An 11,291-nucleotide genomic window follows, 5' to 3' on the forward strand; every position below is an offset into this window, starting at 1 on the left:
CCATGAAATAACCCTGCGAAATAGATACACAGGTGAAAAACTCTGTTAATTCAACAGAAAATGTAAAAATTGACGCATCCGGGTTGTTAAAGCAAGCGTTGGCTTTTACATTGAAAGCCCAATGAAATGAATATTTTACTTTGTGTATTTTCACTCTACCTTTTTGTATATGGTCGACTCATTCACTGTTATGTAGAATCCGTCAGAGGGCAAAGCATATTTGTGTGGCACTGCCCATTGAAATGAACAAATACATGTATTTTGGAAACGCAATTTATTTTTTCCACACAACATACTGTATCTTCTATTCCGTCATCATTGATCAGCCTTATGTACTCACTGTACCCATAGGCTACGGAAATGATGGATGGCTGCCAGTTATTAAAACCTAAACATTCCTTTGTTTTGACACACACATGTGTACACACTATTAAACCTTATGAGTACAGAGGGTGGCCATTTCAAATGGTCACGACCTTCCAATCTTCACAAGAGTCGTGGGTCACTATAAGATTAACCAGGCTCCATATATTGTTACTTCTCCCAAAGTTTATTTGTCATAAAGCCCTCTTACCCACATACAGTATAAACAAAATATTGCCTCAAACTTCACTCCTCTGCAGACCTGAGAGGAGCCACAGGATTGAACATAGGTCGCTGTCGCCTAAGATGCAATTTGTCGTAGCTCATTTCAAAGTCCTTCTTGTTTCCTACGATAACATCCAGGCTACCCCAGCGCACATCGTACCCATAAGACGCCAGTTTCTGGATGCGATAGAGCACAATCTGTGTGGTGAGCTCCAGCACATTGGGAGACTCCTTTATCTGTTCCATGCTCACTCCCACGTCCATCAGTCCCTGGAACCGTGCAATCAGGGTAGGCACGGAATAATACAATATGGTGGGACAGCGCATTACTATGTCCTTGAGTTCTTCCTTAGTGCAAAGGAGAGCTCCCTCAATGTAGCCCAGGGCATGACCCATGGCCTCTGGCTGCAGCTCTGCCATCGAGGCCCTAAGGCTCGAGACCAGTTTTAGGAGCTCCTCTGTAGTGAAGCCCTGATCCCGTAGGAAAGCCAGGCTGTCCCTCCAGGCCTCGGCAGGCCGCATCAGGATGAACGGGTTCTGGCTGAGGAGCTTTTGGAGCCAGACGCGCACATTGGCCTCGTCTCCGCCCAGGTCCAGGTAGGTCTCTCGCAGCGTGTGGATGACTTCCTTGTTCCTCTCCACGGGCTGGCTGAAGCTCTGAGGCGCGCTGGCCATCAGTTTGCCGATGATTCGTTTGCTGAGGCGCAGGCTCTTGAGATACTGAATGTTGGCCTGTTGGTTGGCATGGTGGGTAGTAGTGAAGAAGGAAGCGGGGAATTTCTCAATGATGCCTATCAGCTCACGCCTGTTGGGGCACACGGACATCCACAGGTCCCGCTGGGCCGCCACGTCCTCTGGCCGACACAGGACGGCTTCGGGATGCGCCTCCAGGACCTGGGCGATGGATGCCGTGTCTGCGCCCATGTCCCTCAACAAGTCGGCCATTTCGGACACGTATGACGTGTTCTCAGCCAGCACCCAGCCTTTGAACTTGCGCACCTTACGGATGTCTACGGACAGTTCATAGAGTGCATCCACCGTGTGCTGGTTCTCCACTCGCTTGGTGTTAGGAGCAGTCACGGTAGAGGTGGAGGCAGCAGAGGGAGGAATGAAGACCCTCATTCTTTGGCAGTAGGTGCACAGGGACGCGGTGGTGGCACGGAGCATGGTTGCCAGTAGAAGGTTACCAAAGTGCGGATGATCTGTGGTACAAAAAAACAATTACTTGTTTGTTTCTGTTATCTCTTGTGCTGAATGTCTCTGCTATTGTGTCAAGGCTGCATAATATTTTAAATCGGCACTGTAACCTTTTTTTTATGAATAAAATGTAATTTTGTCCAATCTGTATGGTAGAGTATGTTAATACAATATAACGTATACAATTGAGGTGGTTGTATTTTGTCTTCCTGCTCTTCTATTGAGACATTTAGATCGAGTCAAAGGTCATGTCTCACCTAGACACAGGATCTGACATGAATTTTGACCTGATGGTCAAGATGTAAATGTATCCCCTGAGCAAGCCAGCAGGCTCTATTGGCTCAATGGTAAATGTCAGCACAAATCCGGGGTAAGAGGAAAGTTACATATACTAGTGCAACCATCAACAGAAATGTAACAATAATGTTAATTTGCAGTCTCAAGCCTGCAAGACTACAACATACAATGTGTTCCAATCAGTGGTGGAAAGTAACTAAGTAGCGCTAATGCGCTAATGCACGCAGCTGTTTGACAGGTTTTATTTGTATTTCTCATAAGCGCGCGTCAGTTGACCTTCAACAACACAGTGGCAAAAGCGGGTGCGCGTCTGCGGGCAACTAGAAGCAATAGGTTATACATATTATTATTGCCCTGGAATGTCAGCTCCAAAGCCCGTACTTCTCCAAACATGATGCTTACCCGCGTGCCCCAAATGTTTACTCGTTGTCCGGCGTGTTTGTGCAATGTAATAGTCCATAGTTTTCAATAAAGAAGTGTTTTAATCCCGTCTGTGGCCGAACACCATTTCACCCCCCCCCCACCTCGTTTACTTCCTGTTTACGTTGAGTGTAATTCCGGCTTTCACCGGATGCTATCCCGTAACTACCACCCATTAGGAACTTCCGACAGAATCGGCCACAGACGGGTTTATAACACTTCTTTATTGAAAAATATGGACTAATACATTGCACAAACGCGCCGGACACTAAGTTAACATTTGGGGCACGCGGGAAAGCACCTTATATTTTGCATTTGTTTAGGTTTGGAGAAGTACGGGCTTGAAGCTGACATTTCCAGGGCATTCTGGGGGTGGTAGCTATGACTCTCGTAGAGGTGAAAAATGTCAAAATCTATAAAAATACACCCATCTACGAGAGATACTCCACTACATCTCAGAGGCAAATATTCTGCTTTTACTCCACTATAATTATTTGACAGGTTTAGATACTAGTTACTTTGTAGATTTATATACATAACCACTTCAGCCCTATGTATAGCCTACATTTTGGTCATTTGAAAATAGCAGATCTGCTATTTTCAAAACAAAATTGTACATTTTATAGATTTGAAAACTTGTGAAACGGGACATTCTGCATAATGAGTATTTTCTACTTTTGGTACTTTAAGTACATTTTGATACCAATACTTTTGTGCTTTTACTCAAGTAAATGTTGTAGCCTATTTACTTGTAACAGATTATTTCTACATTACAGTATTGATACCTTTAGTTTACTTAAGTAAACCATTTGAGTATTTTTCCACCACTGACCATGTATGATGCACACATGTACGTCTGGAACATATTAGGAACACAGTGTACTGTATGCATGGAGTCCATGGACACAGTGACAGCACAGCCAATGGGACGCCTTATCGAGGATCAGAGAAAGCGATGTAAACAACATGATCATTCTGCATTAAAGAGTCATTCCAAAACAAGGATCACATCTTCATAATGTAAACGCTTTACCAGTTTTCCAATCCGCTGGACCTCGAGACGTGTCGTTGTTATGTTATTATGGCCAGTCAGTCAGTCAGTCAGTCAGTCGGTCACTCCTCAGCTTTCATAACATGAATGAATGGAACTGCTGTTCACGTTGGTTCTCACGTTGGTTCTCACGCCGCGCGCACCTCGAGGGGGCGGGGTCGTATCGGGTACGCGGCCGGCGTGGATGAATTTTCAATACAAACAAATGGAGCCGAGGTCAAAAAGAAATCGATTTGTGAAGCTTGTTCAGTCAATAAAATAGTAAAAAAAAAAAAACCTACACACATGTTCTACCAAGGTTCCAACCGGTAACCGGTCAGGTGGGCACCAAAACCATCTGGGCACTAGGGACATGTGGGCACCTGGTCAACTGGGCACTAGGGACAACTGGGCACCAAAACCATCTGGGCACTAGGGACATGTGGGCACTTGAACAACTGGGCACTAAAACCATCTGGGCACTAGGGATATGTGGGCACTAGGAATACCAGGTGGAATACCAGGTGGAATACCAGGTGGCGACCGTTCCGAGGTCGCCGACTTCATTACATACCGACCACTTGGGGGGCGAGCGCGAGCCCAACTTGTTTGCGATGCGTTTTGAAAACCTTACGCCCATACCTAACTAGCCTGGTAAACCCCCCTCCCTCCGGAAATCTCATTTGCATTTGAAACAAAATGTGTGTTGCAAGCTTCTTCCATTTGACAGAGTCAGGTTAATACCTAACACCATGCCAAAAATCTAAAACTTGTCATAAAGTTCACAACCTTCATGAATTCCCTCCCATGAAGGAATTAAGGAAGAGGCCCATTTGCTTTCCAATGTGGCTGTGCCTATTCTGTTCTTCAGAGTGTGAAGAACAGCATTGGGCTCCAAGCATCAGCCTGTTGTCTGTGGACTAATAAGGATGGACCTGCTTCCCAGCTCACTTGAAGAAGAGGTACCAAACAAGAGGTACTATACAAAACACGAAATTGTGTACATATACAGCCAGCAGTAGAACAGGTGTATCATGCACGTGCACACTGTACCAAACAGGTGCTTGTTAAATCTGTCGATATTAAATCTAATAGAAATGGAGTGGAGTCAAAAGTAGACAATATATCTGTCTTGTCACAAAGTAAGGTCAGGGTACTAAAGTATAATTCGTCTCCTGCGTGACGCACACAGCTGCAAAATAGGAGAAACCCCGTGCGTCATGCAGTAAACGAATCACACTTTAGTAGCCTACCCTGACCCAGTAAGTTAGATGTAGCTGCCTGTTTTCTAACAAGGTGGACCCCGGCCGCCCGCAGACAGGTGACAGTGGAGCCATTGATGGTATTTTGTGTTAACTTATTAAAACACAGTTGATTGTATTTGCAATAGACTCTATGCCATATGCACAGCAGCCATTCTTCCTTCCTTCCCAGGTGTTACCAATTATACTAATTAAGGCTCTGTTCCATTCAGGTCAAACAGAGGGTGCTGACATTGTGCATGTTGGCTCACTGGATGACTGGAAACACTAGAGGGTGTTCCAAATGACCCCTTTCGGGTTTGTAACTCTTGAGAGTGTACAAATGAAACCAAAAGGACCCATAGGGGTCCATTTGGTTCTATTTGTACACCCTCAGAGTTATGGGGGTCCTTGCAATTAAAATGTTTGAAAACCACTGTGCTACACTTAATGGAACAGAGCCTTAATTAGAATCATTGGTAACACCTGTTAAGGAAGTGGCCCAATTTCTCTCCAATATGGCTGCTGTGCATAGAGCCTATTCTATTCAAATCAAAGTTTGGTTTATTGGTTTATAAGGTGAAGGAAGTTGCTCTGCTTTCAAGATGTTTGAAATGAATTATATAGGCACATGTTTTAAAACGTATGTTCTGCATGAGTAGATGTTGGCCCTTAAGAAAATATTGTCCAAAATGCAAAGCAGCAGGGAGAAAATTATTGTCACAGTCTGTGCCAGTGTTTCTCAACCTTTTCATGCTGTGACCCCCAAAATAATCATATTTGAACTGGGGACTCCCCCATCCTGACAAGCACTTGGAATGTAGGAGTTGACTTGGTTCCACAGATAAACATTTTGAAAATAGCAGATTTAAAAGCTCACCTTGCAAGGCTATTTTCAAAATGTTTGCCTCTTTCTTATATTATTTGACAGTTTGACCAGTTATATAGTATAGTTTGTTGATTACTTTCGACGCAGTAATGGTCTTTTTCTTTTCTTCTTGTTTAGGTATTAAACACGTCCTAAAAGTCCTTAAATTGTCACTAAACTGTCATCTGGGGACCCCCACAGGCTGAGAACCACTGGCATAGGCTACTACTATAGGCTAACACTACCACCTAGTGGATAAATACGGTACCAACCAAAACCAAGCATTTCAAGGAGCCTGCATTCACTGAAGAGACTTTTTATATAGCATGAGCCACTGAAGCAGGTTTAGATTAATAAACGTATGTATGCTAAGCTAAAAACTAAACTTTGTAAACCATATTGTGCTAACCAAATGATTATAGCTGTTGAATTGAATAGGAATGTCAGTTTCATTGACATTCAAAAGTCATTGATATAAAATGCAATTCAGACAATAGGCTTGTGGATATTGTAATGTGAAAGTCTGTTTTTTTATTTCACGTTAATTGAACCAAGCATGGAAAGATGAAGAACAAATTCTTGCGGCCAGGTACCTTAGTCCATTGGTTCTCAAAGTGGGGTCCGGGGACCCCCAGGGGTCCTTGAGGGAGTTCCAGGGGGTCCCCAGCTAAATGATGTATAGTTAGGAACCAAATGGACCCTTATGGGTCTGTAACTCTGACAGTGTACACATGGAACCATATTTGTACACACTCAGCGTTACATTAACATTGATTTTACGATATAAATTGGGGTCCCAGAGATAGAAATGCCATTAAATGGGGGTCCGTAGCCTAATGCATGTCAAACTGGGGGTCCTTGAAATCAAAATGATTGAGAATCACTGCTAGAGCCGTAAAAATCTTCTCTTATGGGGGTCTCTGCCTGGCATATCTTTTCAAATGGGGGTCTGTGGGCTAATAAGTGTCAAGTTGGGGGTCCTTGACATGGAAAAGTTTGAGAACCACTGCCTTAGTTAATAAGCTACCCAGCAGGGTTGAGCTGTAGGGGGTACGGGGGGGTACGGCGTACCCTTAGTTCTGACACTGTGGGAGCTGGGGGCGCGCGTGCACGCACCGTCAGCGGCGGTCTTTAACGCCTTAAAGTTTAAAAACAATAGCCTCTCAAGGTTCGCGCCGTCAGTGGCGAGCCGTTCTCAATAGCGTCTACCTGGCTGCTTTGCATAACATTAGGCTACTCGAGAAAAGACACGGACTTGAATTGAATGTGTGTCCTCTCACAATGACAGACAACATCTCTGCACTGCAAGGTGTGAAGGGGAGGATCGCTTAGCAGAGGACCCAGTTCTCTGAGACAAGACAAAGACAAGTTGTCTGATTATTTTAAGTAGGCCTACTTATGTGTGGGTGAGTCTATGTAAAGGGCTTTTATATAAAATTAAAAGGAAAATAAAATAATTAATTTGAAACAAAAATAAAAACAACAAATTAACAATGCAATAATACAACAAAATAATAATACATATGATTACATTAATAATCACATGTTGAATACAGTATTTCAACTAGCACTGAGCTGAGTGGCTATGTGCGCGCACGTGCGCGCACGTGACGTCATAAAATACAGTACCCTTAGTTCAAAAATCCACAGCTCACCACTGCTACCCAGTGCTTACAAAGCATGAAAAGCCAGAGCTTTTTAACTGACTTTCACACATACCTGTCATCTTGTATTAATTAAAAGAAAAATAGAACAAATAAAATGGTAACTTTTAATACAATTGTATTTGTACCTAATTGTAGGTCAATTGGGAAAACTCATACTCGTATACTAAATGAGCTTGCTGAGATACAGAAAGCCTCTGGGGAAAATATAAGCAAATGATTCTTCAGTCCATTTTAGTGATTAAGAAATAAAGCTTCCCTGTCTTCCAGCCTTCTGAACTTTTCCTTCCTTGAAGGACAAAATAGCACTCCAATATTACCCATAACTTACATTTGTCCTTCTCTGGACAATGCATGATGTTCCTCTGTCACCAAAGCCTATAATTTGTTCCTCTTTGGATGATTTGTCACTAGATGAGGTTCCCAGCCCTCTGCCTCATGAGATAGTATCTCATGAGGCTAAACTCAGGTCCTGCTGTCTCTCATCCCACTGGCATCTGTTATTTCTTTATCTGTAGGACAAGGGTCAGAGAAGAAATACTCCAATTTAAGAAACTATCCTATGTAAAAAATTGGCCTAGGAGAGCCACGTCACTCTGGCCCCTTTTCCACCAAAAGAACTTCGGTTCAAGAACTGGTTCCGTTCAAAATTAGATCGTCAATGGAAGTTACAGTTTCCCTTTTACTTTTTTTTGTATTTTTGGTTCCAGTTCCGAACTAACTTTTAGGGTTCAGAACCAATTCATTTTCAGTGGAAACACTCTGAACTGGTTCAAAATTAGTCTAGAAAAAAGAATGGAACCGGTGGGAAAGGGTCCTAAAAAAATGCTTCCTTTAAAAAATAAAATGCTTTTTTCTTCTCTTTTTGCAGATTGTCCCCCAGCTTTTCCTCCTCCCTCAACAGGTAAGACACAAAAAGACACAGATGACTCATGCAGTGTATGGTGTACACCCCTTGTATCATGGCTAGTTGGCTACTGTCTACAAATTGTGTGATAATGATTATTAGGAATAGATTAAGAATGAATTATTTATTTCCACTTTAGTTAACCCTCCTCTTTGCTTCCTGAACAATTTGAAATCCTTAAGCGCTCTATTCCAGAGAGCTTTGGTCTTTGTTGACGTCTGATGTCTGTATGTTTGTTGAAAGGGCATTGGCTACAAAGGCTGCTGTTGCCATTTTGTCATGGTATCTTGGAACCAGTGGTGTAAAGTAACTAAGTACATTTACTCAAGTACTGTACTTAAGTACAATTTTTAGTATTTCCAATTGTCTATACTTTTACTTCTACTCCACTACATCTCAGAGGCAAATATTGTACTTTTACTCCACTACAATTATTTGAAAACTTTAGTGACTAGTTACTTTGTAGATATAAATTGCTACATTATAAAACATATACATTAACCATCCTATTTTATACCTAGGCTATTTGAAAATAGCCGATCTACAAGCTAGCTGGAATCCCCTCTTAAGCTTATAATAGTCAATGTCGGTAACTAACTGACTAACTGACTGACTGACTTACTCATTGTATAAACATGCATGCATGACATTCACGGCATCCATGTGCTGCAAACAATCAGCAATTTGTGTCAGTAAAATGTTTAATTACTCCCCCTTTTCTGCCCTCTTGCTGGCCGATGAATCTTTATTATTAACTACTGTTTAAGCTGTACCATTGCTCTCTCTCCCTCTGCGTTTTAGAACATTAGAACAAGCTGTATATTCAGCTGTCTAGGTCAGTGGTTCTCAACCAGTGGTCCGGGGACCACCAGTGGTCCTTGGGGGGGGGGGGGGGGGGGTACCAGGGGGTCCCCAGCAAAATTAGTTAACATCAAAATCATTTGAACCACTTAGCTTTGGCTATTCAAAAATAGCAGATCTACAAGCTATGCGCGCTATGAGCTTGCAGATCTGCTATTTTTGAAAAATCGTGAAAATGTGTACAAGTCTTTGAGTATATATATATTTCTAAAGCACATTTTTAATTCAAATCTTTGCTTCTGGGGGTCCCTGGCACAAAACATTTTCAGATGGGGGTCCGCGGCCAAATGTATATCAATTTAGGGGTCCTTGGCATGAAAAAGGTTGAAAACCAGTGGTCTACGTACACAAAATGACACAAAATTCAAGTTAAGCAGCAAGTCCTTTGTTAGTTCATGGTTGGCATTGGCAAGATAAACGCATTCACTTTTGAAAGAATGACTCATCTTCCAGTTTACCAGTACTCTCACCAGAACAGAACAGCGATATAGATTACAGATTAAGCTTCATTTATACTCCATTGCACAATGGTGTTGCTTGCCGAAAAGAACTGAGACACATCCATCCTATAGGCCGACCCCCTTGGGTGTAGCAAAATCATTTTGGGAGATGAACTGCAGTATTTGACTATATTTTGTGGGTGCTGTGAATTCTTGACAGTTAGTAGCTTGCTGAAATAAAATGCGCAATTAGAAGCATTACTTAACTTGTAGTACTTTATCTATACTCTATACCTTTCACTGGCAAAACACTGTTTGATGTTGGTTGCATTATATAGTATAATCTGAAACTTTGAAGGAAAACCAATTGTCATGGGTTGAAGTATATCTTCAATTCAGTGTGATTTTAATGTACAGTCAAATTGTAAAGTATGTTAATTCTAATTGCCAAGAACCAGGAGAGGGTTGCTATTAATAAACCCGTCATTTGCTGCCTCTCTTTGTTCCTATTGATAGACACAGTTGTCCCTTGCCACCAGCAACCAATGAGTGCCTTGATTAAACTCACACCACCTGCTATTCTCAAGCTATGCGTGGCAGGGCTGAACTCCTGTGTATTTACAGTATGGGATAAGGCAGAGATGGGATTTCTTTCAAGGGCTTTCAGACATGATTTCCATATGTTCTATGGCCACCGTCCAACTCTGTCCATTTGAAACACTATATCTCCTATATGTCTTCTCATCTTCCCCATATATAATAACTCTGGATGACTTTATCATAAGAAGGAACATCTAACAGAGCAGAATGTTTATTTGGCATTCTCTGTGTTCACGGGGGATGCTCACAGACGCCAACTGAGCACCTGTCCTTTTCTGTCAATTATCCCGTCCACTAAAACTGCATTTGTCCTTTTGCTAAAAGTCAATACTTGCGTAGAGCCATGCATCACGTCAGTGCTCTAACGTCAAGCTGAGGAGTAAATGACGTGGAAGCAATTACATTATAATCCACTCAATGTGCTGAGAGCTGCCTTCTCGAATAGCAAAAATGTTTTAATGCATTCCAGACTGGATACGCAAACACAGTGTATGGGGAAGCTTATCATGTAAATCATTGTTCTTATTCGTGAGACTTTTAGGACTCATCTATATTATATATCTGCCTATTTTGCATTTGGTACAGCTATTTCTTATTCAAACTTAAGTAAATCATTAATCATTTTGGTTTGTTGATGTTGCGTAGTAAAATGTATTCACTGTGCAGGTCTAATTTGAAATTCTTCTGGTTGAAAATGTGACAGCTGTACTGGCCTTTCAAATCTTCACAGGCTTTGATAAGCCTTTTAGCCTTTTTTGTTTTTAAAGGAAATTCTTATGCAAAATAGATTTCTAAGCGATAGCTTTTGCGATGGGTTAAGCTGTCTTGGTGTGTGTACTGAAGGGATGTTTCCTAATTAGAGTTTTTTAAAAGTAATTAGTTTGCATAGAGAATTATTGTTATTCTTCTGTTAATCTTTTGTTATTGCTTCCAGACAGACGTTTTCCCCAAAGAAATATTTCCCCAGAGCTTTTCTCTGTGTCAAATCTTATGATTTTGTAGAAGAGTCTGACTCTGCATGCAACTATGTAATGATGAACATTTGTTGCTTTGTTGGAAAGCCTGGAGAGCGTGTGTGTGTGTGTGTGTGTGTGTGTGTGTGTGTGTGTGTGTGTGTGTGTGTGTGTGGTGTGTGTGTGTGTGTGTGTGTGTGTGTGTGTGTGTGTGTGTGTGTGTGT

General features: G+C 42.0%; 2 protein-coding genes across 3 annotated transcripts in view; one reads left to right on the top strand and one right to left on the bottom strand.

Moving 5' to 3' along the window:
- Positions 1-381: 381 nt before the first annotated feature.
- LOC311039754 (transcription termination factor 2, mitochondrial-like) lies at positions 382-3,613 on the bottom strand. 2 transcript variants are annotated; one of them, XM_084049721.1, is made up of 2 exons: positions 3,536-3,613; positions 382-1,790 (listed from the first exon to the last, which is right to left on the bottom strand). In XM_084049721.1, exon 2 carries the CDS (start codon positions 1,753-1,755, stop codon positions 610-612), a length of 1,146 nt encoding a protein of 381 aa, XP_083905847.1. In that variant the 5' UTR covers positions 1,756-1,790; positions 3,536-3,613; the 3' UTR covers positions 382-609. The 2 variants fall into 2 exon arrangements, with proteins under 2 accessions (XP_083905847.1, XP_083905846.1); XM_084049720.1 differs by lacking the exon at positions 3,536-3,613 and adding an exon at positions 2,485-2,589.
- A 6,843-nt stretch (positions 3,614-10,456) lies between these two features.
- Positions 10,457-11,291, top strand: part of tnnt2c (troponin T2c, cardiac) — a gene marked incomplete at its 5' end in the record, with an annotated part of 1,950 nt that continues 1,115 nt past the window's right edge. The window contains one exon of the mRNA XM_084049526.1: positions 10,457-10,465. Within this exon, the coding sequence (XP_083905652.1) occupies positions 10,457-10,465 (9 nt within the window). The remainder of the gene's footprint in view (positions 10,466-11,291) is intronic.

Source organism: Gymnoscopelus microlampas, assembly GCF_963454915.1.
Source record: "Gymnoscopelus microlampas genome assembly, chromosome: 23".
In the NCBI taxonomy this organism is placed as follows: domain Eukaryota; kingdom Metazoa; phylum Chordata; class Actinopteri; order Myctophiformes; family Myctophidae; genus Gymnoscopelus; species Gymnoscopelus microlampas.

Bases quoted from the DNA above. Each gene is read 5' to 3' on its own strand.
- LOC311039754 (XM_084049720.1), bottom strand. From the start codon at position 2,542: ATGGACTATTACATTGCACAAACACGCCGGACAACGAGTAAACATTTG. The intron at 1,791-2,484 runs GTAAGCATCATG...TTTGTACCACAG, and splicing joins TAAACATTTGGGGCACGCGG to ATCATCCGCACTTTGGTAAC.